This window comes from Dama dama, chromosome 14 (assembly GCF_033118175.1).
Source record: "Dama dama isolate Ldn47 chromosome 14, ASM3311817v1, whole genome shotgun sequence".
NCBI classification, from domain to species: Eukaryota; Metazoa; Chordata; class Mammalia; order Artiodactyla; family Cervidae; genus Dama; species Dama dama.
Window position 1 is genome coordinate 75,243,471 of NC_083694.1, and position 24,763 is coordinate 75,268,233.

General features: G+C 64.0%; 1 protein-coding gene across 1 annotated transcript in view; it reads right to left on the reverse strand.

Annotated features, from left to right (window-relative positions):
* Positions 1–871: 871 nt before the first annotated feature.
* Positions 872–24,763, reverse strand: part of CACNA1S (calcium voltage-gated channel subunit alpha1 S) — a 56,388-nt gene continuing 32,496 nt past the window's right edge. The window contains exons 20-44 of the mRNA XM_061159814.1: positions 24,366–24,472; positions 23,917–24,004; positions 23,561–23,668; positions 21,535–21,587; positions 21,180–21,326; positions 20,597–20,798; positions 20,121–20,279; positions 18,991–19,101; positions 18,393–18,476; positions 13,347–13,403; positions 12,422–12,550; positions 11,752–11,817; positions 11,021–11,112; positions 10,321–10,480; positions 8,845–8,972; positions 7,767–7,863; positions 6,971–7,073; positions 6,221–6,322; positions 5,896–6,020; positions 4,129–4,257; positions 3,265–3,515; positions 2,256–2,341; positions 1,543–1,634; positions 1,227–1,367; positions 872–1,123 (exon numbers count right to left, since the gene is read on the reverse strand). Of these exons, the coding sequence (XP_061015797.1) occupies positions 872–1,123; positions 1,227–1,367; positions 1,543–1,634; positions 2,256–2,341; positions 3,265–3,515; positions 4,129–4,257; positions 5,896–6,020; positions 6,221–6,322; positions 6,971–7,073; positions 7,767–7,863; positions 8,845–8,972; positions 10,321–10,480; positions 11,021–11,112; positions 11,752–11,817; positions 12,422–12,550; positions 13,347–13,403; positions 18,393–18,476; positions 18,991–19,101; positions 20,121–20,279; positions 20,597–20,798; positions 21,180–21,326; positions 21,535–21,587; positions 23,561–23,668; positions 23,917–24,004; positions 24,366–24,472 (3,069 nt within the window). The remainder of the gene's footprint in view (positions 1,124–1,226; positions 1,368–1,542; positions 1,635–2,255; positions 2,342–3,264; positions 3,516–4,128; positions 4,258–5,895; positions 6,021–6,220; positions 6,323–6,970; positions 7,074–7,766; positions 7,864–8,844; positions 8,973–10,320; positions 10,481–11,020; positions 11,113–11,751; positions 11,818–12,421; positions 12,551–13,346; positions 13,404–18,392; positions 18,477–18,990; positions 19,102–20,120; positions 20,280–20,596; positions 20,799–21,179; positions 21,327–21,534; positions 21,588–23,560; positions 23,669–23,916; positions 24,005–24,365; positions 24,473–24,763) is intronic.

The window sequence follows — 24,763 nt, forward strand, 5'->3', positions numbered from 1 at the left end:
AGGCCACGGGGGCGGGCCGGGCCACGGGGGCGGGGCCGAGCACAGGGATGCGGTCGGGCCACGGGGCGGGGCGGGGCCACGGGGCGGGGCGGGGCCGTGGGGGTGGGGCCGGGCCACGAGGGTGGGGACGAGCATGGGGGCGGGGCCGGGCCGTGGGGGCGGGGGTGCTCGGCACTAAGTGAGGAAGGTGATGTCCAGACAGGGGGCTGACCCTGCAAGAAGGAGGGAGGACCCAGAACCCTGAGGACGCCCTCGCGTGTGAGGTGGGCGGCCTAGGGGAGGTCACCGGGAAGCCGGCAAGGGAGCATGTGACAGGCGAGCACCACCAGGCAGAGCGAGGAGGTGGATGCCAGGGCCTCCCCCGCCCCCCCCCCCCCCCCCGCCCCCGGGGGCAGACCCCCTGAGGCTCTGGGAGGCGGGCAGGCAGTGGATTCCGGTCAGGCTTCGGGGAAGGGCGGCTGTGAGAGGCCTGGCCAGGCAGAAGCTCCACGCTGTCTTCAGCGGCCCCTCCGCCCCTGCAGGAGGACCATCCGGAGGCCCCTCCGTGGGAGCAGGGTGGGGGGAGGTATACAGGGGCCCCCGGAAGGAGACAAGCAGAGGCAGCGCCCTATCGCAGGCCTGGAGACTTTAATGTCCTGCCGGCACTGACCAGGCCTCTGAACAATACAGAAGCTCTGTCCACTCACGCAGCTTGCTGGTGAGCAGAGCGGCTTCACCTTCTGCCCGCTGACCTTGGATGTGTTTCCTGACCCCCCTGCCCGCCCCCAGCCCATCCTCTGTCCATCGAGGCTGCTGAGTTGGGCTAACCCTCCCACTCCAGCTCCCCCACCCTCACTCTCGCCAGCCCGGGCCAACGCTGATGCCGGGGCCCTCATGGCCTGCGGGGAATCAGGGTCTCCTGGGAGCCCTCACGCTGGTCGATGCTGCCCAGGGAGGACCCAAGGCCCGACCACCCCTGGGCACCAGGAACGCCCTCCGGGGCCTCGCGTCCCTGCAGAAGCTCTGCAGCTGCCACCTCCACTTCCCGCGGTTCCATCTGGCAGGCCTCCGCCAGCGCCTGGCCCGTGGCCATGACGAAGTTAGCATCCACCGCCAAGCTGTCCAGGCCCCCTCGAACCAGAGCCTGCAGGGAAGGCAGGCCGGGTGGGTGGTCCCGAGGCGCCCCCCCCCCCCCCCCGCCTCCACCCCAGGCCATGGCAGGGCTGCCCCGGACGCAGCACCCTCACCTCGCGGATCAGCAGGGCGGTGGCTGGAGCTGGGCCCCCGGGGGTTCCGTCCTCCATCCTGCTGCCGGGGGGTGCCTCCCCGGGCAGGGACCCTGGGGTGGGGCTCCTCGCCTCAGGCACCGGAGACTCTTCTCCCATGAGCTGTTCAGAAAGCAACAAGGCAGAGACCCCTCAGGGAGGCTGGAGCCCATGGGGATGGGGAAGCCCCAGCCAAGACCCAGGCGGGAGAGGATGGGGGTCCCATCCCTTCTGCTGTTGAGTCACTGCTACCCACTCTCTGCCTGGAGCCTGCTTCCTGTCGTCTCTGGCCTGTTACCTGGCAGGAGGCGGCGGGGGCCTGGGCTCCGGGCATCCTTCTCCAGGGCTGCTGTCCCTGCAGCCTCTCTACTCGGGACTTGCTGTGGGGCCCTGTTGGCAGAGTGGGCTCAGGGCTCTGTCCTCCTTGGGGCCTTGGGTCCACAGAGCTCCCCTCGGCCAGCCAGCCCCACCCTGAGGCCCTCAGGGTCCTAGAGGTCCACCTACCCGGGGCCAGGCAGGACCACCCCCCCACCGCACCTCCCCACCCCCATTTGCCCTGGTCTCTGTCCTTGTGGGCTTGGGAGGGGATCAAGGCCAGACCCTGACCAGCTTTGGCCAAGCTGATCTTTGTGTGAGCATGCATGGGTGAACATGCGAGGTGTGTGTGGGTGTCCATGAGTGTGAAAGTGTGTCAGGGTCGGAACACGTGCTGAGCACCCTTGTCCCCCGTGAACTGCAGCTTCCTCAGTTCCCTCCTGTCCCGCGCGGCAGTCTAGGACCCACGGGGCAGCCGCCAGGTCAGCTGCTGAAGGGCAGAGCTGAGCTGCCAGTGCGTCCAGGGGCTCTCCTCTGGCCGGGGAGGGGCGTGCCCGGGGAGGGCCCTTTCACAGTGCAGACACCACCCCCCCCCCCCTTCACTCTGGCCCCTGTGTGGCCCCTTCCTCTGCCTGGGTGACGAGCTGCCCCCAGCTGGGAGAAGGCCAGCCCCTCAGGGGCACAGGAGAGACTGACCCAGGGCCCCCTGGGGCCGGCCGAAGGGTCCTCCTCTGGTGGCAGGCGTCTCTGTCTCCTCTGCAAGCTCCCCTTCGTAGTGGACGCTGAAACGGGAGTGGGGCCAGTGAGCCGCGGGCTGCTGCTGCTCCACCCCGGCCCTCCTGGGCCCCACAGCCTCCCCTTGGGCCTGGGCCCGTTGCTGTGGAGTGGCCTTGACTCCCGAGTCCTTGGTTTTGGAAGCTCCCTCAGTGTCCCTAGCTAGTTGGGTCCCAGGCCCTCTGTCTTCTCAGGACGTACTCTCTGAGGTCATTTGGTCACAGATGTACCCCATGGCACAGCCCCGACAAGACTGGAACGGTCTGGGTACAGGCCCGGATCTGCACGTCCGTAGCACCCCACACCACACTGACCCTGCAGGCGTGGGAGTGCAGGCACCCTCCTAGGCGTGTGGACTTAATTCAGGGGCTCTCTGGCTGGAACGGGGTGCAAGCAGCCTGGCCTGGGAAGTGGCATTTCCCCTGACCTCTGCCCTGTCATACCCGTTATGGAGGGTGAGGAACCCAGACTCTCCAGGCCAAGCACACCCCAGCCCTAGGCCTCAGGTCTAGAACAGAAGGTCTGCGTGGAGGGCCAAGGCCCTCTCTGCTCATCCCTCGATCCCTGGCTCTCAGTCACAGGTTATATCCAGTCCGCAGCCCGGGGCTGGCGACAGGGGAACCACCGGAGCCCAGATCCAACAACAGAACCGTAACTGATCAGGTTTTCATAGGATGTGCCTCTCCTAACCTTGCGGGTCGTATTCTGGACCAGCCAAGACAATGGAAGAAAAGCCACTGGGCGCTGACTGAGGCCGACCCGAGGCTGCCCCCTGCTGGCCATACGCGTCTCTGCCGTCCAGGCCAGTCTCTCGCAGCATGGCAAAGGCTGGACCCCAGAGAGTGCCCCTCAAAAGCCCGGAGCCCACCAGCCACGTCTACCTGGCCCCACCCCAGCCCCTACATCCCGGGCTGCTGGCTGCTGCCACTACCTGGGAAATGCCTGGCTGTTGCCATGGTTGCTGTTGCCACTGGCAACGTTGGCGTTGGCATTGTTGGTGTTGGCGCGAGCAAGGGGGTGGGTGCTCGGACGTTGAGGGAAGTCCTCCAGGAAGACGGGCGATTCCATCTCCTCCATCTCAATTTCAGTAAACTGGAGGGGTCTCTGGTTGGCCATGTGCGGGGCCAACGAGTTGGTCCTTTCCAGGAAGCTATCCACCTGGCCAAACAGGCCGCCGGTCCTCTGGGGTGAGGAGGAGAGGGGGGGGGACTGAGAGCGGGGACCGGGGCTGGGAGTGGAGGGACCAGCACCTGGACTCAGGCCCGTGCTGGGGACGGGCCAGGGGAGCGGGCCAGGCTGAGGTCACAGGAGGGACTGGTGCCCTCTGGGTGTCCTCAGTTTGGGGAATAGACTAGACACCACTAAGAACTGTAGGGTACCAGATATTCGGACAGGAATGTGGGGAGTGGGAAGCCTGGAGCCGGGCATCTGGAGGAAGGGCTCTAGTCCCACCTCCGAAAGTCACTTGGAGAGCGGCGCTGGACATCAGAGGGTCTCTCTGGGCCCCATTCCCATGAATAACCCAAGAAGCTTCAGCAAGGTGGTCCTCAGAGACCCTCCAGCGAGGTGGGTGGGCATCTGATGGGTGGAGCTGCCTCGGGCTCAGGCGGGGGAGGAGGGGGAGGTTGGGAGGGGACAGGGGGAGGGACGGGGCACCTCAAGCAGGAGGGTCACTGGGTGGGCGTCCCAGGAGCCGCGGGCAGTGGGGCAGCGGGCGTCCTCAGCCCTGAGGGCGTGGCGGGGCTCCCAGGCTCTGTCCTGGAGCACACACACCAAGGGCCACCGCCTCGCTCACCCGGAAGATCCCTTCCTCCATCGCGGCCTCCACCATGGCCCTCTCCAGCTCCTCCTCGGCCGTCAGGTCTCCCGAGATGGTGCGGCGGATCTCGGGGGCTGCCTCTTCCTCGATGGTCCTCAGTCCAGCCTGGGGACAGAGAAGGGACTCAGGGGCACTCCAGGCCAGGAGGGGAGGATAGACTGCTTCCCTCACTCTCTCCTAATACTGGCAACCGGGGCTTCCCTGAAGGCCCAGGCCCGTTCTTTCATGCCCCGGGGCTCCTCCTCCAGGCTTTGGGATCATCCAAGCCCTAAGCTCTCAAGCTGTCTTCTTTTGCCCTCAAGGGGACTTCATCCCTGCCCAGGTCTCCAGGCTGGGAAATCCTCTCACTCCACACCATCTTCATACACATGACTTCTTTGGATTGCAGTGTCATTAATGCCACACTGAGAGCTGATCAGAGTTCATCTCATCAGCAATGGGACAAATCAAGGTTGGTGTCACCTGACAGTCTGCAAAGAGAACACAGCATCCATGCTGGGACTTTCCTGTCCAGGAAGCAAGCCCTTGACCTGTCACGAGGGAACGTCCCACAAACCTGGCTGGAATCTTCCCAGTGTCAAGGTCGCATCAAGGAAAGACTGAGGAGCTAAAGACTAAAGAGACTGCACAGCTAAACACAACACGTGATTCTAGGTCCAATCCTTTTGCCGTGAAGGACGTTATTGGGACCACTGGTGAAACGTGCATGGGGCCTAAGGATTCCATGGGACTAAACACATCCATTTCCTGATCTTGGTGGCTGCATCACGGGTATGCAGGAGGCTTACGGAGGAACATGCCCTTGTTTTCAGGAAATGGACACTGACTTGTTCGGGACCGATGGAACTCTGGGCATGACTCTCAAATGGTTCAGAAAAAAAAAAGACTTTTATATTGCACATGCAACTTTTAAAACTCTAAGATCGTTTCACAGTAAAAATTGAAATAAAATTTTGAACACACAGCCCAATTATGTGGATGCTTTTTTAATTTATCCATTATGTGCACTATACTTAAAACATTGAAATTAAAAACAGACAAGGGCTTCCCTGGTGGTTTGTGGTCAAGAGCCCTCCTGCCAATGCAGGAGGCACAGGTTTGACCCCTGGTCTGGGAAGATCTCACGTGCCGTGAAGCAGCTACGCCCGTGCACCACCACCAGTGAATCTGTGCTCTGGAGCCTTGGAGCCACAGCTACTGAACCCACGCACTGGAACTCCTAATCCTGAGTGCCCTAGAGCCTGTGCTCCACACCAAGAGAAGCCACTGCAGTGAGAAGTCCGTGCAACCAAGCGCAGCCCCTGCTCGCCACAACGAGAGGAGAGCCCGCGAAGCAGTGAAGACCCAGCGCAACCAAAAAATAAATAAATAAAATAAAAATTGTAAGAAGAAACATGGGCAAGATAACACAAAATTCTACATATATTTGCATACCCAGTGGGTCATTTCAAGCCCTTCCCTCCCCTGGGAAACCTGCCCTCTTTGGAGACCACGGCTGTCACCGAGCCCAACCTCTCCCTTGTGTTCAGGGGGTAGGACCATGGCTCTGGGTCATATCATCCCAGGGACGGAAGGGCTCCGGGTTCCTCCCTTGAGCTTGAAGCATCTTCCATCCAGAGCCATCATCTCACCTCCACGCGTCCCGGCCCCTCCCGCCCTGCCTGCCTTCCCTGCCGGCCCCCAGACACGCAGAGAGGGAGCTGGAGCCCGGAGCCCAGCTTGGCAGCGGAGGCCCCGGCTTACCTGGATCTGGACGGTGTCCTTCTTGGGCCGGTACCCATAATACTCCTCCTGGCGCCTCATGAACTTCCGGAAGTGCTCCTGGATGAGGAACGTGGCGTAGAACTTCCCCACCGTCACCTCGTCATCTGCAGAGGGGCCGACCGCGGCCGGCGGGCGTCTGAGGCTGGGGTCTGCGTGGGGCCAAGCTGGGACTGGCCCCCAGCTCCCCTCCTCTCACTGGACTGAGCACACAGGGTCCGCCCAAGGCTACAGAGGGCCGGGCTGCACCCTGACACCCCGGGCTCCCCATGCAGGCAGGGCTGCCTCTGGGCCCCCGCGCGCCCACCTCCTATGGGAGGGATGACCTGGTCCAGGAGCTTCATGCTGGTTCTCTTCCAGACCTTCTTGATGATGGCCCGCAGCTCCTCGTTGGCCTGCTCGAAGTTACCTGGGCAGTGGACAGGCCGGGTCAGCGCACTCGACAGGGCCACCTCTCGCTCAGCAGACGGTGGCTGGCTTTCCCCTGTGGCGGCGGCTGCCCTGGGCACAGACTTTGCTGGGGGAGGGGGGGACGATTGCTGTGCCCCTGGGCAGCCCAGCCTCAGGTCACATTTGCCCCAGGCCTTGGCTTCCAGCACCTAGAGTGGCCGACTGCAGAGGCTGTCCCCTCCCGTCCTCCCTGCCGTCCCAGGACAGTCATCAATCCCCTGCACACTTGGTCTGTTCTGCCTCCTCCAGGCAGCCCTCCAGGTGCTCGGCCTCGGCCCCTCCCTGACCCCGGCCCCGCTCTCCTTGCCCTCCCGAGGAAGCCTTCCCTGCCGCTGCCACCCCCACCCCCCCACCCCGGCTGTCCTCCGGTCTGACGCCCCCCCCGGGGCCCACGCCTCCCGCCCCACCCCCGTCAGAGCTGGCCGTGTGAGGACCGAGGCTGGGGGACTCTGCCCTACAGAACCCGGGGGCGCCCGCTGAGCCCAACGTGGCCTCGGCCGGGGTCCGCCCTTTGCTTCTCCCCAAGACCCCCGAGCCCGACCTTCAGCTCAGAGGGCCTGGCGGGACCTGCGGGAAAGCCTGGCTCCCGGGGAGGGGCCGCCCACACCTTCCGTCTTGATCTTCAGCGCCGTGCGCACCAGGGCGAAGAGCGTGGCGTTGAAGGTGACCGTGCCGTCGCTGTTGAGGGGCATGTTCATGCCCACCAGCCGCTGTGCGAGAGGGGGGCTCACTGCGGGCGGGGCCACCGGGCAGGTGCTGGTCCTCGCCGGGAGGGGGCGGGGGGCGGGGCTGGGGGAGACTGACCATGGGGGAGGGGGCGGGGATGGGGGAGGCCGACCATGGGGGAGGGGCGGGGCTGGGGGAGACTGACCATGGGGGAGGGGGCGGGGATGGGGGAGGCCGACCATGGGGGAGGGGCGGGGCTGGGGGAGACTGACCATGGGGGAGGGGGCGGGGCTGGGGGAGGCCGACCATGGGGGAGGGGCGGGGCTGGGGGAGACTGACCATGAAGAGGGGTCTGGGGGAGGCTGACCGTGAGGGTGGGGACAGGGACGGGGGAGACTGACCATGAGCGGGGGGATGGGGCTGGAGGAGACTGACCATGGGGCGGGGCTTGGGGAGACTGACCATGGGGAGGGGGCGGGGCTGGGGGAGGCTGAGCATGAGGGGAGGGGCTGGGGTGCGGGGTGGCCACCGTCCCTTCCCTGAGGGGGTAAAATGTGAGCTGGGGACGCTGCTGAGATTTAGGTCCCAGGCAGTGATGTGGGCACCCAGGGGACAGCTGCTCTAAAGTGACTCACCCACTCGCCCCGCCCCAGGGCCCCTGCCTCCTCCTCCTGCCCGGGGTGGGGGTCGGTGGAGGTGGGAGGGGGTGCCCACCCCTCGCCGGCAGCGCTGGTTACCTTACATGCTACCCGGTGGGGGCAGAACTTCCCGAAGCCCAGCGGGGGCTGGATCCTCCTCAGCAGGGTCACGACGTCCAGGTGCTTGATTCTGCCCCTGCAGGGGGACACCAGACCTGTGCAGCGTGCAGCCCAGGACCTCCCTCCCTGCTTGGAGAAGGGCCCTGGGGAGGGAGCCAGGAGACCGGGACGCCTCCTGCCTTCCAGCCCTGTGTGGGCAGCGGAAACTGTTTCCTTTCTGAAGCAGGAACAATGTTCTAATTCACCACTGCCCAGCACACAGAATGGGCTCTCTGTTGGCGGGGGTTGGGGGGGCAGCAGGTGAGAAGAGGCCAGTGTCCCTTCAGATACGGGATCTCCAGGGCTGGGATCCAGACCTCATTTTTCCCACGGGGGAGCCTTCCTTGGGCTTTAGTCAAGCTGTTTGGGGGCTCGTGGGTTGTATTAACAGAAGCAGAGGGTGTGGATCAGGGGAGGGTAAAGCCCACTCGCAGAGACGGGTGGGGACGGCAGTGCAGTCACAGGCTAACGAACGCGTCCCGGTTGGCACGGCACCTGGCACCTGGGAAGTCATCACCCGTGAGCAGGCGGCCTTCTTGGCAAGAGCGTAAGGCAGCCAGCCTCCCCAGAGTTCAAGTGCACTCAAGGCCCGGAGGCCAGGTTACCCCAGCACAGACCCTGGTCCGGTCAGTGTTGGGCGAGGCTGGGGCCTGAACTCTCCTCAAGCTCAGCTGCTTGCCCGGTGCCCACATCCTGAGCAGTGGGGCCTAGAATGCCTGGGGAGGTAGTGAGCTCTCTGCTCCTAGAAGTGTCCAAGCGAAGCTGGACGACCATCTCCCAGTGAAGAGCAGGGGGCTTCTGCCCCGGGGGTGGTGGGTTCCCTCCTAACCCAGAGAGACTCCACTTCTCTGCTCTGGGCCCTTGGGTAGCAAAGGGAGGGAAAGCCCGCTCCCTCCTGTTGGACTGGAGGGTGGCTCGCTGTCAGACGCCAGGCTGGGAGGGGGACCTAACTCTCCCTCTAGAATCTGAGGAGTTGGTGGAGGGACGGTCCAGCCCCGGGCCGGCAGCCTGGACTCACGTAGCCTCCGGGTCGTACTCCGCCCAGATGGCCTTGAACTCGTCCAGGTGATGAGGGCCCAGGATGGACCAGTCCCGCGTGAGGTAGTCAAAGTTGTCCATGATGACGGCCACGAAGAGGTTGATGATCTGTGGGAGGAGAGCAGAGGGGTCCCTGCACGGAAAGGCAGGTGGCACAGTGATGGGCTGCGGGTGTCCACAGGGCCTGGGGTGTCCACGGGGCCTGGGGGTGTCCACGGGGCCTGGGGGTGTCCACGGGGTTTGGGGGTGTCCACGGGGCCTGGGGGTGTCCACGGGGTTTGGGGGTGTCCACGGGGCCTGCGGGTGTCCACGGGGCCTGGGGATGTCCACGGGGTTTGGGGGTGTCCACGGGGCCTGGGGGTGTCCATGGGGCCTGCGGGTGTCCACGGGGCCTGGGGGTGTCCACGGCGTTTGGGGGTGTCCACGGGGCCTGGGGTGTCCACGGGGCCTGGGGGTGTCAACGGGGCCTGTGGGTGTCCACGGGGCCTGGAGGTGTCCACAGGGCCTGCGGGTGTTCACGGGGCCTGGGGATGTCCACGGGGTTTGGGGGTGTCCACGGGGCCTGGGGGTGTCCACGGGGCCTGGGGTGTCCACGGGGCCTGGGCCCATAGCTTCTCCGGGGGCCCTGTCTCCCCGCCCTTCTGGCAATCGCGTCCGCACACGAGCAGCCCGTCACCGCCCTCTGCCAGGGCTCCAGGACTCATGCTTTACGTCCCAACCTCAGCCTCTCGCCTTCACCCCCGAGGGACGCTGGTCCCCCCGGACACTGCCCCTGTGCTGTTCTCGCCTGTTCTGTATCACTGGGTGTGCCTCTGAAAGGCAAGCTTTGTTGCACATGGACCCCTGGCACCCGGGGGTGTCTTCAGGGCCAGGACAGTGTCCTATTCACGTTCACGTTTCTGTCCTCTGCCCTGAGCTCAGGGAACGTGAGATGCTCAAACTGTTTTAATAAACATAGGAAAGAAAACAAGCGAGGGCCCGGGGCTGTGGGGCGCTCTGCCGCCCGTGTGGGAGACGGCGCCCTGAAGCCGCAAAGCCGTCTGTGCTCTGCTCCAGGCCCCCGCCATGGCTCTGCCTCCAGACTCAACCTCTCAGGGACGGCAAGCTTCTCTTCCAAGGGAAGAGAGAGGGGCAGATGGCTTTGCTCTCTATTTTAGGAAGTAAAATAGAAGCCTCTGTTTTAGTGCAGAGTCTCAGTAAATTCTTTTGATTTTTTGATTACTAATTGCTAATGACAACAACAAAAAGGTAAAACCTTTGAACAACTCCTCTGGAGCCTGAGAATCACACCTAGGAAAAGAAGCCACACCCTGACTGACCACAGCAGGGACGCCAGCCGGAGCCCCGTCTGTCTCCTGTGTCCCTGAGCTGCGTCCCTGGAGGGGCAGAGGCGGCCGGGGCGGGGCGTGGGGCTCCCCCCGGGCTCGGCGCGTCCCGCCTGCCTCCGGGCCCTCACCAGGAAGGCGCACAGCATGTAGAAGCTGAGGAAGTAATAGTAGGCGAAGTCCGTGCCGCAGGTGTGCTCCTCGCCGGGGGCGTAGTCCGACTCGGGGTCACAGAGCTGGCCATAGCTGCAGGCCAGCAGGATCTCCTGCCACGCCTCGCCCGTGGCGCACCTGGAAGGCACAGGTCCCCGCGCCTCTCACTCTGGGCCCCGGGGGAGGGAGCCGCCAGCCCCAAGCGAGCAGGACGTTTGGGAGCAGGTTGGCGCCCCTCGGGACCTGGGGTCCCCGGGCCGCCCCTCTGCACTGAGGCTCCCCTGCTCTACCCCACGTGGGGTGCCCCGGGCAGGGGCTAAACAGAAAGGGGGCTTCTGGACGGAGGTGCAAAATCAGTCCAGGACTCACGTCATCAGTGGGGCAGCAAGAGAGCTGACCCCGGAACATGGGGTCAGAGGTCGTCAGGGCCTCACCCTCCTAACCCTGGACCTCTGCCTCCCACCTTGGTGCAATGAGGGTGGGGGACATGCAGGACCCCAGAGCACCATGGAGTGCTCGTCCTGGAGTGACTAAAACGGGGGCGTGGGCTTTCCAGGGTGAACATCGAGAAGGACAGCAAAGCCTTGGCCCTTCTGAGTGAGCGCAGGGCCCAGGTGTAGGAAGCCAGCTGGCCTCCCATGGACTGGGGGAGCGGGCAGCGGGGAGGGGGCCTCCTGCCTGAAGAGCAGCAGCACCGCCTGGGGGAAGGTCTGGAAGTTGTTGTTGCGGTTGATCTGGGTCCCGTCCACCAAGGCGATCTTCCCGAACATCTGCAGGCCACGAAGGGCTGGACTGTGGACCTGGACAGGTCTCCCACTGTCCCCAGCTCCCCCAATACCCTCCACCTCAGGTCACACAAACCGGGCTGCAGCTGACCCCTGAGCAACGCCAGGGTGTAAGTCTACAGTCAGCCCCCTGCGCTGTATCCACGGTTCCACATCCATGGATTCAACCAACCATGAATCCCATGGAGCCCTAGTACATGTTCCCTGAAAAATGCATGGATACATGGACACCCAAAGTTCAAACCTGCCTTGTTCAAGGCTCACTTGTGTTTCCAAGGTTGGTGAAGTTTTTCCCCTCAAGCCAAATAAATCTGGGAGGGGGTACAGTGTTCCTAACCAAGAGCTGACTTAGAGTCTCAATGCAGGGAGCAGGGTGCTCCAGGAGAGGGTAGCCGAGACCACCAGAGCCTCCAACAGGGGCCTTGGAGGGCAGCTCCGGCCTTGTCCATCTGCCCACAAACTTCCCCTGGGCTGCCTCCTCCTGACTGATGCTGGCCCGTCTGGGAACCACCTCCTCCTCTGGGGCTGTGGCCAAGCCCTGGGCTGCCAGGATGCAGGAGGCAGACTGGGTGAGGGTCCAGGCTGCAGGCCGGCTGGCCTCCCGGGGCCCCTCTGGCCCCTCACCTGCATGCCGATGACCGCATAGATGAAGAAGAGCATGACGATGAGCAGGGCCACATAGGGCAGGGCCTGCGGGTGAGGACGGCGGCTCAGGGTGCAGGGCTCCACCATGCGCCCGGCTCGGGGCCCTCCCTTAGCTCACCAGGGCCCCGAGGCCCACGGGCCGCACCCAGGGTGGCCCGGACGTCCCCACAAACCCTGCGGATACAGTCTGGTGGGTGGGCGGGGCCCCATGGGTGCGGTCCCCCGGGTGGGCAGGGTCCCCTGGTGGGCGGGTTCCCCGGGGTGGGCGGGGTCCCTGGGTGGGTGTTATCCCTGGGTGGGCGGGGTCCTGTGGGTGGGTGGGGTCCCATGAGTGGGCAGGGTCTCGTAAGTGGGCTGGGGTCCCCTGGGTGGGTGAGATCCCATAGGTGGACGGGGTTTCCGTGGGTGGGCAGGGTTCCAGGGTGGACAGTCCCATGGGTGGGGGGGTCCCGTGGGTGGGCGGGGTCCTGTGGGTGAGTAGGGTCCCTGGGTGGGTGTTGTCCCTGGGTGGACCGGGTTCCATGATGGGCAGGGTCCTGGGGTGCGATTTGTGGGTGTGGTCCAAAGTGGGCGGGGACCCGTGGTGGGCGGGGACCCGGGTGGGCGGGGACCGTGGTGGGTGGGGTCCCGGGTGGCCGGGATTGCACACCTGGAAGGACTTGATAAAGGTCCAGAGCAGCGTGCGCACGCCCTCCGCGCGGCTCAGCAGCTTGATCAGCCTCATGACGCGGAACAGGCGGAAGAAGGCGCTGGAGATGCGGGCGCTCTCATCGGGGTCCTGCGGGGCGCAGCCCCAGGGTCAGTCTGGGACTGGGGGCGGGCGGGGAGAGGGCAGGCAGGCGGGGAGGGCAGTGTGTGCGGGACGTGTCGCGGTGGAGGTCTTGCAGCCCACCCCGCGGGGCCTGCTGGGCCCTCGCGGGGCCCGGGGCCCTGGACTTGCTCAGCCGAGGCGGGGTGGGCGGGGCGCCAAGCGGTGAGCTGGGCGGACAGGCATTCCGTCCGCCCTGGGAGAGGCAGCGGCCAGGCCCCGTACCTGCCCTCTGTCCTGCCTCGTGTCACCTCCTCCCCAAGCTGCCACTCAGCTGAGGACCCCGGCAGCGCTCCCGCCCCTCCCCAGTGCCCCCCCAGCGCAGAGTCTCCCAGAAGCTCAGCTGCTCTGTGGCCATCGATTCAATGGCCACTCCACGCCCACCCTGCCCCGCACGTGGCTGTCCCAAGCCGGAAGGCCTCTGCCCTGTGCCCCCCTGAGACACTGGATGAATGGCCAGGGAGACCCCTGCCTGGCCTTTGGAGTCCCCACAAGCTTGGTGCTGGTGACCCGTCACTGATGTTCTCTGCCATCCAGTCCCCTCTGGATGCTCCCGCCAGCACAGAGCCCCACTTCCCACCGCACCCATGCACACTCTGGTGGCACAGAGTCTCTGCCCACCCCCAACCGGACCCTCGGGGGCCTCCTCGGGGCAGGGGGCCCTGAGTGCGTCTGCCCCATGCAGTCCAGCGGCCAGGCCCGGGCATGCAAGCTGCAGGGCAGAGCTGGCGGGCGAGCTGGGCAGGCTCATGCAGCCTGGAATTACAACGTTCCCGCAGCCGCCACCCAGGCAATATAGTCCCCCGCTGGAGGCCAGGAAAGTCTGTGGAGAGAGAGGGGGAGGGGAGAGAGGAGGGACACGGTGGGAGGGAGGTGAGGCGTCAGAGAGGACAGACAGAGAGTTACAGAGAGAACAAGGCGGTGAGGCGGGGGTGAGGACCCCTGGTGGCTGCCGGTTAGGGGCTGGGTGGGTGGGTGGGCGGGGGTGAGAAGGAAGCTGTGGGGACAGTGAGGCGACAGGCCGGGGGCCGGGGAGCAAGAAGAGGAGGGAAGACGGAACACAGGCAGGCTCCGCTCGCCTCCAAGATGCAGCCTGTGCGTCTGGGGTTTGTGGAGCCGGGGCTGTGTGTTTGAGGGCATGGAGGAGAGCCCTGCTCACGGTCGCAGGACAAGCCAGGGGTGCTGGCCCCCACGGGGGGGGTCCCATGCTCCAGGCAAAGGCCTGGGAGAGTCTGAGAACCCCTGCCTGGGAGCCGGACCAAGGCTTCCATCTCAGGGGCCAGCCTCCCAGACGGGCTCGGCTGTGTGGGGAGCTGAACCAAGGCTTCCACCTCAGGGGCCAGCCTCCCAGACCAGCTGGGCTGTGGGCCAGCCTTTTCTCCTGTCTACTCGGAGCTCCTCCCTGGGGCCACATTTCCAGAGAAGCCCTATTTCTGGAGCCCTGGGTTTTATCTTTAATTATTTGGGAGACTGGTTCCCTGGGTAGCTTTCTCCTGGACCAAGGGTTCTCAGCCCAGGCGGCACATCAGAATCACACAGAGAACTTAAAAAAATATGCACCTTCGCTGGGTCCCCACCTGGCTGATTAAGTCAGCTCCTGGGGACTGGGCCTGGCTTCCAAGGTGTTGCACCCAGGTGATTTAAGACGCCAGGGATGACAAGCCATGTGCCAGACCTGTGCTGCCAACGAGGTGACCGCAGCCACATGTGGCCATTTGGATTATGGTGAAAATGACACAGATGTAGATATTCACGTCCCCGGCTGCACTGGCCACATTTCACATGACCAGCAGGCACCCGTGGCTCATGGCTGCCACCACGGACAGAGCAGAGCCCTTCTGGCAGAAAGTGCTAACAGACGGTGCCGCCCTCCTGCTCTCTGGATTATACGGCAGGAATGTAAGTCAGCATTTTAATTCAAAGTCTTAACATGACTTTAAGCAGACAGGCCTGGTGATGGACATCTGCTGTCCCTAAAAATCCCACAGTGACCAACGACGCCCTTGGCCCTCCTGCACGGAAGAAAGGGCTCCGCCTGACCCCGACACCCCCCACCCCCCACATGGACCTCAAGCTCCAAGAAGTGACTGATTGTCATTCAGGCCAAGATTGAGCCAGCAAGAGGTGCTGCCCCAAACCCTGGGCCCGCAGGGGCTACTTCCCAGGAAGGCCTGAGTGTGAAGAAGACGCGCACACAGGCCCAGGGGCGCCCTGGTCTGCTGCCTCGGCCCTGCCCCCTCCAGCCGGGAGTGCCTAAAGTCTGTCCTGCGTGTGGGGTGAACCGGACCCCAGGCCAGGCCTGCCCCCCACCACCGAAGGCGCCGCTCTCTGCCAGGCCCCTCCCTTGCAGACTCCAGACTTGTCCTGGCTGCCCCTCCCCCCAGCCCCCCATACTGCCCCCCCACCACCACGAGGGCCAGCCCTGGGCTGGCAGGGCTGCGGTGCTCATTGGTGGGCCGTGGTGCGCGCTAGCTTGGGGGCTGGTCCTCTCCTAGACCCCTGCAGTCACCTCGCCACGGCCACCCACGTCCCAGGCGGGATGCTCTTCCCCACGCGGTCTGGGGGACGCGGCCTTGTGATCCCAGTCTCGGGCTCCGGGATGCCCTTCCTGTCCCCTGCTCCCCACCTTCACCTGCAGCCTCCCCAGCTTCAGGTCCTCGGCGAGGCCGCCCTGCCGTCTGTCACCCCCACAGCCCACGGCCTGGGTGCTCCCTGGCCACGGCCCAGAGGCCCTGCTGGCTGGATGCCTGGGAACCTCCATTCCCTGGGCTCCAGCCGTCCCCTCCCTTCGTTCATGGGGCGGCTGCCACTTGCTGGGGGCAGAGACCCATGTTTCCTGGCCTGTGTTTCCAATGACGCATGACCTACCCCCCACACGCAGGGCAGCTCCCGAACCCCAAGCCCCAGCACAGAGTCATGGAGGTGCCTACCCCCACCCCCGCCCGTGTCCTTGACGCCTTCCTTCCTGTGGGCCTGGGCAGCACTCAACTCATCCCGCTGCCCACAGGCCCACGGGACTCACGTCCCCTTCCTGCTGGCGGATGAACCAGGTTCCCAGAGCCAGCGTTCCCCCGGGACCCCAGGGCTCCCGCCCTCTCACCCAAGGACGTGGCTCCTGCAGTCGCCGCCCCCACCCCCTGCCCACAGCCTGACTCTCCCCTGAGCCCAGGATGTGCTGTAATTTCTCCCATTTTCTAAAGAAACTCTCCTTGGCTGCACACTCTCTCCAACTTTGAGGCTCTTTCTCTTTGTAGGAAAAAGAGAGACCCGTCCAGGCCCGCAGCCTGCTCTGCCTCTCACCTGTCCCGACTCCCGACGGGCGTCCTTCCCCGGGAGGCCGTGGGGCAGGGCTCCTGGAGGAGCACCACCATCCAGCCCCGGACCTCGCCCTTCAGACGCCCTGCCCTCTGCCACTTGCCTCACCGCCTGCGACCCTAAGTGCTGGCTCCTTCCCAGAGCCTCCGGCTTAGGGCTCCAGCCTGAGCAGCCTCAGCGCTCCCGGCCTGTGAATCCAAGCCAGCTCCGTGTCGCCCCGCAAGCACCCTGAGCTGTCACGCCCCGAACAGGACTCTTGGTTCCTGCCCTCCTCCCACTCCTCCCGGAGTTTCCATGTCTCAGAAAACGGAAGCTCAGTTTCTTGGGCAAGATCCTTGCAGTCACGGTTGATTACTTTTCCTCCCCGCCTAAATCAAGTTCATCAACAAATGCTGTCAGCTCAATGCTCCAAGCAGATCCAGCTGCTGGTCACCTGGCCCCTTCACAGCTCACCCGCTACCCCTTGTCAGGTGCTCGGGGTGCCTCCTGACCGCTCCCCCGGGTGACCCCCAGTGTTCCCTGCACCCTGCTGTCAGCTCAGCATCCAAAGGGGCCTCTGAGAACCAAAGTCAGACCAGGTGTAAGTGCCTCCAGGGGCTCTCATCCCCCCAGAACAAAATCTCAGACTCTAACAAAGGACTGATTAACAAATTGTGGAAGATTCTTCAAGAGATGGGAATACCAGACCACCTTATCTGAGAAGTCTGTATGCAGGTCAAGAAACAACAGTTAGAACCGGACACAGAACAACAGACTGGTTCCAAATTGGGAAAGGAGTACGTCAAGGCTATATATTGTCACCCTGCTTATTTAACTTCTATGCAGAGTACATATGAGAAACACTGGGCTGGATGAAGCACAAGCTGGAATCAAGACTGCCAGGAGAAATACCAATAACCTCAGATATGCAGATGACACCACCCTTATGGCAGAAAGAAAAGAAGAACTAAAGAGTCTCTTGACGAAAGTGAAAGAGGAGAGTGAAAAAGTTGGCTTAAAACTCAACATTCAAAAAATGAAGTTCATGGCATCCAGTCCCATCACTTCATGGCAAACAGATGGGCAAACAATGGAAACAGTGACAGACTTTATTTTCTTGGGCTCCAAAATCACTGCAGATGGTGACTGTGGCCATAAAATTGAAAGACACTGGCTCCTTGGAAAAAAAGCTATGACCAACCTGGACAGCATATTAAAAAGCAGAGACATTACTTTGCCGACAAAGGTCTGTCTATTCAAAGCAATGGTTTTTCCAGTAGTCACGTATGGATGTGAGAGTTGGATTATAAGGAAAGCTGAGCATGGAAGAATTGATGCTTTTGAACTGTGGTGTTGGAGAAGACTCTTGAGAGTCCCTTGGACTGCAAGGAGATCCAACCAGTCCATCCTAAAGGAAATCAGTCCTGAATATTCATTGGAAGGACTGAGGCTGAAGCTGAAACTCCAGTACTTTGGCCACCTGATGTGAAGAACTGACTGATTAGAAAAGACCCTGATGCTGGGAAAGATTGAGGGCAGGAGGAGAAGGGGGCGACAGAGGATGAGACGGTCGGATGGCATCACCACCTCAATGAACATGAACTTGGGCGAGCTCCGGAAGACAGTGAAGGATGGGGAAGCCTGGCGTCGCGAAGAATCGGACACGACTGAGCGACTGAACTGATTAAAGGGCCGGTCCAGCCCCCGCCCTGTGTCTGAGCTCAGCTCCCCGCCCTCGGCCTCAGCCCACACCCTCCTAGCTCCCCCGTACCGTGGGGCCGTGCACTGCCCCCTCCACCCACCCATGCCTCCTGCAGGGCTGGACTGGGGCCAGCTGACACCACCTCCCGCCCCTTCACTGGCCACACCTGCCACGTGGTGGGTTGGCTTTCACTGCCCGTCTGCCCTGGTGCCCTGTTCGTTGCTGTATCTCCAGCCCATGTGGGGCACGAGGAGAGTGTCTGAGGAGGAGACGACCGCCTCCCTGACTGCACCTGCTCTCAGCCGTCTCACCTCCGGCCCTCACCTCCAGACTCACTTTTTAGAAGTGCAGCTTTGATCCTTCCACTGCCCTGCTCAGAGACCCCCAGTGACCCCCCCACTGCCAGGGACAGAAGGTTCGAGCCCCCCACGTGCCTCTCCCGCAGTCCCCCCACCCCCGCATGCTTGCCTGCTTCTACTGAGCTGAGTTCTCCACGCCCTGGACCTTCTGTCTATTGATCTGCCTCCTGCAGCCACCCTGCGGCTTGTCCCCGCCCCACCTTCCTTTCCTGATGGTCCCCTCATGTGGCGCCACCTCCACGAAGCCTTCCCTGACCACCCCGCCCGGAAAGGACATCCCCTGTCCACTGTGGCACTTGCCGCGGGCCGCCTGGCACCCTCATTGTGCCTGGACTCTGAAGTGTCCGCCCTGCAGGGCGTGTGGCCTGGGGTGCCGGGCCGCACACCAGTGGGTGCCCCACCAGGGTCTGTGGCCTCAGCCCCGCCCCAGCGATGGCTCCGCCCGCCCGGTACTCACGTCGATCTCACTGAGGATGACGTCGATGATGCTGCCAATGACAATCAGGAAGTCAAACACGTTCCAGGGGTCCCCAAAATAGCCCTGGGGGAGGGAGTCTCAGGGTGAGCTGTAGAAGGATGGAGCTCAGCGGCCCTGCCCGAGGGATGCAGAATTGCTGGGGGGGGCACGATGCCACTTCCCAGGGATGCTGCAGGGCCCCTCTTCTGCCCCCTTCCCTCCAGAGCATAAAGTGGCCCAATGGGAAGGCAGCATGCCTGGGAGACTCAGGATTGGGGTCCTTCCACACAGGGAAGTCTCCCCGCCCAACCCCCTGAAACCCAGTCTGGGGCTTGCAGGCAGACCTGACGGGGTGGGGGGAGGGCAGCGTGGACTTGGGGACCAGGACACTCCTGGGCCCTGGGGCTGCCGCTCAGACGCTCTGCGACCGAAGGGGCACCGGCACATACTGCCCACTCCTGCGGCCAGAACTGAGTGGCCAGCCAGGTCTGAGTGCCCGAGGGGCTGCCTGGGAGGACGAGGCTGTGGGGGGCTCCATGGGAAGGCCCCCCCAACACCAGCCACATGCGCCCGCCTCTCCCCAGAGCCCAGGACTCACCCTGGCCTTGAATGCCATGAGCTTGAGGATCATCTCCAGCGTGAAGATGATGGTGAAGGCCACGTTGAGGATGTCGGAGATGTGGTTCATTTGCTCCGACTGGTTGTAGTGCTGTTGGGGGCACAAGGAGGGGCTGGGCAGCTCCCCCAGAACCCTGCCTTCTTCCCCAGCCCCTGCCCCACGGGAGCCTGCTCCGGCCACGTCCAGAATCCTACCAGCCTGATGGCCATGCCCTCTCCCTGGAAGGACGGTGAGGGGAGGAGAGGGGGGCCCAGCCCCAGTCCCGTGAGCAGGTTACCCACACACATCTGTTCTGGGAAGCCAGAGGGGAGGCTCTGTGGCCAGCTCCCTGGAGCTGCCTGGGTGCAGGACCAGGAGGCAAACCCCCTGGTTCTAGGCTGGGACGACCACCACCACCCGTGGGTGGCGCCTGGCCCAGGAGCCTTGCTGTGCGATTCTATTGATTCACGGGCGTAAGGGATCAGATGCTTAATTAAGGCCTGATAACCATGCTGCTTGAGGGGCTTCCCTGGTGGCTTAGCGGCAAAGAACCCACCTGCCAATGCAGGAGACCCAGGTTCGATCCCTGGGAGGGGAAGATCCCTTGGAGGAGGGCTTGACAACCCACTCCAGTACTCTTGCCTGGAGAAGCCCATGGACAGAGGAGCCTGGCGGGCTACAGTCCACGGGGTCCTCAGAGAGTCGGACACGCCTGAGGGACTGAGCACGTAGTGATGCTGCTGACTGACTTGTCTACAAACTGTGCTTGAGGTCTCCTCAGACACCTGCTCTGTGCATGTTAAACCCACTTTTCTTGGGACTGGAACCAACATTCCAACTACCTCTACCACCCAGACGTGCAACAGCAGAAGGAAAACAGAGAAGGCACTTCGGGCTTCCCACACGGCCCACCCCCTGTGCGGCCGGCCCCGTCCCAGAGTGGGCGCGGCCACGTGTGTGCCTGAATCACCGCCGAGTGCCTGGCACCCGGGCCTGCGTCCCGCTCCCCTCTCTGCCCCGCGGGGCACCTCAGCACAATGCTTGGCACAGAGCGGGCCGTCCAGCCTGGAGCCCCCTCCCCCGGGCTGCCCAGGCCCCTCCACTGGGGGCCCTGGTCCCGACGGCCTCACCTGCATGCCCAAGCAGATGGTGTTGAGCATGATGAGGGCAAACATCAGGTACTCGAAGTAGGAGGAAGTGACGATGTACCACACCTTGTACTGGTAGGGGTTCTTGGGGATGTAGCATCTCAGGGGGCGGGCCTTCAGGGCGTACTGCACGCACTGGCGCTGAGATGGGAGCATCCGGCAGGTCAGTGCTGGGGCCCCGCCCCCGCCCACACCCACACCCACGCCCCGGGCCGGAGGGTCCTGCCCTCAGCAGACCAAGGGCGGCTGTGGCCTTTGCCGGGCTGTCCAGGGAAGGGTGCCCCTCAGGCTGTGGTTCCTCTGGCGCCGACAATGCCCATTTCTAGGGGCTCTGGGCATCACGGCAGGCCCACAGGGGACCCCACCCGGCCACCAGGTGCTGCTCCAGGTGGGAGCTGGGTTGGGGGAGGGCGCTTGTCCCTGGCCCGAGCCTCAGCCCGGCGGCAGGGGCCCAGCACCTGGTTCTTGTCCAGCTCGCAGTTCTTATACTCAGTCTCCCCCTGCTCCTGGAAGGTGACGATGACAAAGCCCACGAAGATGTTCATCATGAAGAAGGCGATGAGGATGATGTAGATGATGAAGAAGATGGCCATCTCCACGCGGTGGTTGTACACGGGGCCCTTGTCCTCCTCGTGAGAGTCGATGGCCTTGTACAGCAGCCTGGGGTGGGCAGAGGACACAGGTGGGCTGGACAGGCTAGGCTGAGGCCGAGCCCGGCTAGGAAGGGCGGGCGCCGTCCCACCGGCCGTGGGGGAGAAGTTAGGACCCTGCCCGCAAAAGCTGCGGCTGATCTGGGAAGGGGCCTGCCTCCTGTCCTGCACGGGGTGCCATGTTCCCCCAGTCACTCAGGGGGGCGCCCCTGTGGCCGGAGAGGCCCAGCCCTGCGTGACCCCGGTCAGGCTGTCCCTGGAGTGAGCCACCAGCACCCCGTCCCGCACATATGCCTTGAGAGCCCCCGCCACGCCCGGCTGGTATGGGGGGCGGGTGGTTCTCGGGCCTCCCCCAGGCGTGGCCGTGTCCCCAGGGTCCCCGCTCACTCACTCAGGCCATCCCTCGAAGGTGGACACAGTGAAGAGGGACATCATGGCCGAAAGCACGTTGTCGAAGTGGAAGGCGTTGTGTACCCACTGGCGGGGACGCACCTCTATCTGTGTGGGGTCCCCATCCTTGTACACGTAGTAGTAGCCCCTGGGGTTGGGGAGCCAGGTCACCACACTCCACATGGCTCCCCCACCATGTCGTCCCAGCCCTGGGCAGTGAGTGTGGTCCGGACCCGGGACCCTTCCCAAGGTCACCCGAGGAAGGGGCCTCTGAGCCTGAGGGGCTCAGGCTTCCCAGTTCCCCAGCGGAGGGCCACCCTGCACCGCACGAGGCACCCTCCCCAACCCCCGCACACCTGCATTCTTCCTCTGTCATCTTGGACAAGTCGTTGCAGCTGAAGAACTTCCCCTGCATCCCGGAGGGAGGTAGGGAGACCGGTTGTCATGGAAACAGGGTGGAAAGATGGGGCGGGAGGGAGGAAGGAGGGTGGGATCTGGGCCTGTCTCTGCAGGGCGGCCTGGCCATGGGGCAGCACCCAGGACCGTCTGTCACACCCTGCTCCCCACCAGGCAGACGGCAGCGAGGCTGGGCACCGGCACCTGGGTGATGGCGCTGCTGGCGCCCAGGCCAGCCCGAGGAAGGGAAGCGTTGGCACAGCCCCTGCCCCCTCTGCTGGGTCTCCTGTCACAGGGCAAGGACCAGGCTGCCCTGCCTCCCCACACCCCGCTCAGGCCCGGGGGACAGAACCCAGCTGGGCCGGATGAGACCTCTTATCGCCACGTGCCGCAGGGGTCCTGGCACGCCCACCCCCAGGGCTCAGTGGGTGGGCCCTGTGAGCGGCTCTGCGGATTTCAGCCTGAGCAGCTTCTCCTCTGATCTGCCTCACACACTGGGCACCCACAGAAGGCTTCATTTGGGCAAAAGGGGGTGATTGCCAGTCTGACTGTGGCTAAATTAAGTGTGAACCCGCAGATACTGCTCCGGGTCCCTCGAGGGCCAGGAGAGGGGACTGCCTCGGCCAGGGACACAGGACAAGCTGAAGGCCACACCCTGCCCTGTCACCACCTCCCCTGACATCTCAGAGCAGAAAGTGAAGGTGAGGCAGAGGACGCGGCTGCCCCTGGGCAGGTCTCCGGGCACTTGAAGCCAAACGGCCAGTCTAGCATGGAAGGCAGATGTGATACAGATGCACGAGACAAGCGCGTTACAGACGCGGTGCGCATGCCACCAGCACCTGCTGTTTGACAGCGATGTGGGCGGGTGGGAACCGGGGGTGGGTTGACAAGAGACTAAGGCACAGAGGGGGTTGAGGGTGGAAGGGCAGCTGCTGCTTGTTCCTTGGGGAGCGAGTCTAGAGGGCTCCTATGCGGCGGCCCAGATGGTGCCAAGGTGAGCATGAGTTGGTCACATTGAGACCCTGCCCTCAGGGGGGCCAGGGTCCCCAGGCTGCAGAGGCCAAGGCTGGGCAGGAGTGTGGGGCAGTCTGGCTGGAGCTGGGGATGGGCCGTGTGCAGCCCGCTGGGAGCACTGTTTTGAGACTAAGCTGTCAGTCCAGATACCCCTCTTGCCCCTCCAGGACAGAAACCCATAGGACCTGGCCCCTAAATGTCCTCTGGGAGTCCCACCCTGACAGCTCTCCCCAAAGCCTGCCCGTGCCTGCAGGGACGACATGGTGGGGTTTGCTGCATGGTCCTCTTAAGCCCTGGCAGAGGCCTGGACCCAGAGAAATTGCTCCTGAAATGTTAGTTGAATGAAGGAAGGATTGTAAAATGAAGCTATTGCATGTCTAAGAATGATTGAGGTTATACAATCGCGATTGAAAAGATAGTGCTTTGGGGGCGGGAGCAGAGGGTTCTGGAGGGACCCGGAAGGTCATGAATGTGGATGTGTCCTCGGGGTCCGTGATATGTCCTGCATGTGATCTAAAAGCCAGAGGCATCCAGCAGTCAGCTCTGGAAGAGAAGCTGGACTGCAGGGCTGGCTGAGTCCCAGACGGGAGTGAATGGCTGAGTTCTCCCAGGAAACAGAACTGGAGGGAGCAGCTCCCAGATGGGACACAGCAGACCCCCACCCCCGCCCTGCAGAGGGTTGCAGGGCAACCTCGGGTTGCAGACGCATGGTGGGCGAGGGTTAGGCCCGGCCCTGTCCCCAAGGGTGGAGGGGACAATAGCGGGGAGGATGCTGCTCGGGCTGGTAGACCGGGGCCTCGATCCGCAGACCCAGCGGGGCAGCGGGGGGGCCACCCCTGAGGGTCCGCGCTCAGGCTCCTCACAGCACGCCTTGCACCCATACGTTCGGGACACCCGCCCTCATAGCGGCCTCCCTTTGCTTGGAGGGGACGTGGGCTGGCGAGCGCTGGGCCGGGGGCCGGCGGGGCTCACCTTGAAGAGCTGGACGCCGATGCAGGCGAACATGAACTGCAGGAGGGTGGTGACCAGGACGATGTTCCCGATGGTGCGGATGGCCACGAACACACACTGCACTACGTGCTGCGGGTGTGGGAGCCCTGGTTGGCACCTGCCCCTCCTCGCCTCCCAGCCCAGCCCAGGGCCCCCCGGTGCAACCCTAGCTGCCTCCCAGCTTGTCAAGGACAGAGGGGCTCACAGGGACAGAGTGCCCAGGTGCACCCCCATCCTCACTGAACAAAGGGGGCGGGCCGAGCCGGTGCTGTCTGGGCCGAGTCTGGAGTCAGGCCTGGGGTCCCCTCCCCCCGAGGGTCCCTCTGGGCCCCTCTCACCTTCAGGCCTTTCGCTCTGTTGATGGCCCGGAGCGGTCGGAGCACCCTCAGGACCCTCAGGATCTTCACCACGGAGATGGCGCTGGACCTGGGGGCGGCCTGCTCAGCCTCCCCCTGACCCCAACTCCCTGCACCCCCGCCTGTCCGCCTGGCCCTCCCCTGGGGCTGCGTATGTCCTGGGACAGAGGGGCCTCCCGCCTCGGGCTGCCTCCCTCCAGGCAGCCCACAGACCTGCCCCTCTGTCAGACAGGAGCTCCCCGGCGCGAGCGCCGTGTTCCCCACGCGGCTGGGGGCGACTGCCCTCTCTCCACATGCCCTCCCGGTCTCCCACACACTCTGCACGCCGAACCTGTCACTCAGGCCAGTTGGTGCCAGCCCAAGGGACTCTGAACGCCATCCCCGGGGCAGCTTCGTGCCCACCAACCAACACGGGCGGCTGCCCCACTCACTCGAGCCCCATGGAGATGAGGGACACGGCCACCACCACCAGGTCCAGGATGTTGAAGTAGTTGCGGCAGAAGGAGCCCTTGTGCAGGAAGGCCCCGTAGGTGGTCATCTAGGGGGAGAGGCGACATGCTGGGGGGTGGTGGAGCCTGGGGACACGCCCTGGGTGGGTGGAGCCTGGGGACACGCCCTGGGTGGGTGGAGCCTGGGGACACGCCCCCGGGTGGGTGGAGCCTGGGACACGCCCCGGGTGGGTGGAGCCTGGAGATAAGCCCCTAAGTGGGGGTGGAGCCTGGAGACACTCCCTGGGTGGGTGGAGTCTGGGGACACGCCCCTGGGTAGGTGGAGCCTGGGGACACTCCCCCCTGGGGGTGGATGGAGCCTGGGGCGCTCTCCCTGGTGG